This window comes from Buceros rhinoceros, unplaced genomic scaffold (assembly GCF_000710305.1).
Source record: "Buceros rhinoceros silvestris isolate BGI_N320 unplaced genomic scaffold, ASM71030v1 scaffold20797, whole genome shotgun sequence".
Lineage (NCBI taxonomy): Eukaryota > Metazoa > Chordata > Aves > Bucerotiformes > Bucerotidae > Buceros > Buceros rhinoceros.
The window spans coordinates 9,364-9,839 of NW_010420693.1; the positions used below are offsets into that span (position 1 = coordinate 9,364).

The 476-nt window shown below is 61.1% G+C and overlaps 1 protein-coding gene across 1 annotated transcript in view; it reads left to right on the forward strand.

The window, feature by feature from the left end:
* ABLIM3 (actin binding LIM protein family, member 3) overlaps positions 1-476 on the forward strand; it is a gene marked incomplete at its 5' end in the record, with an annotated part of 21,280 nt that overhangs the window by 9,165 nt on the left and 11,639 nt on the right. Inside the window, one exon of the mRNA XM_010139400.1 lies at positions 184-242. Coding sequence (XP_010137702.1) covers positions 184-242 — 59 coding nt within the window. The remainder of the gene's footprint in view (positions 1-183; positions 243-476) is intronic.

Consider the following 476-nt stretch of genomic DNA (forward strand, 5'->3'; position numbering starts at 1 on the left):
CACAGGAGCTGGCTAATGCAGCTGCTGCCTGGGAGAGCACTGGCACATCCTCGCCGGTGACCACGCACTGCAGATCAGTGCTGCGGGACAGCACTCCTCAGTGGCAGGGGGAGCTGGACAATCCCTAGCAGCAGCAGCAAGCTGTGCTTGGAGATGAAACTCTTCCCCCTTGCTGCGTTGCAGGCTCTGAAGTGTGGCACCCCATCTGCAAGCAGGCGGCCAGAGCAGAGAAGAAGCTAAAGGTAGGTAGCAGGGTAACGGGTGTCTCTGAGAGGTGGGACATCTCTGGTGATGTTGCCCCTGAGTCCCTGCTGGAGGTGAACTGTTGTGGCAGTGCCCAAGCCCAGGGCAGCTTCCTGAGGCTGGCACGAGCTCTGTCCCTGCTGCCCAGAGGATGGTGGGTAGCCATGGCAGAGGTTATTATTGGGGACCTGCCTCCTAGCTGCCACCAGCCCATGCCACAGACGGGGAGGGGG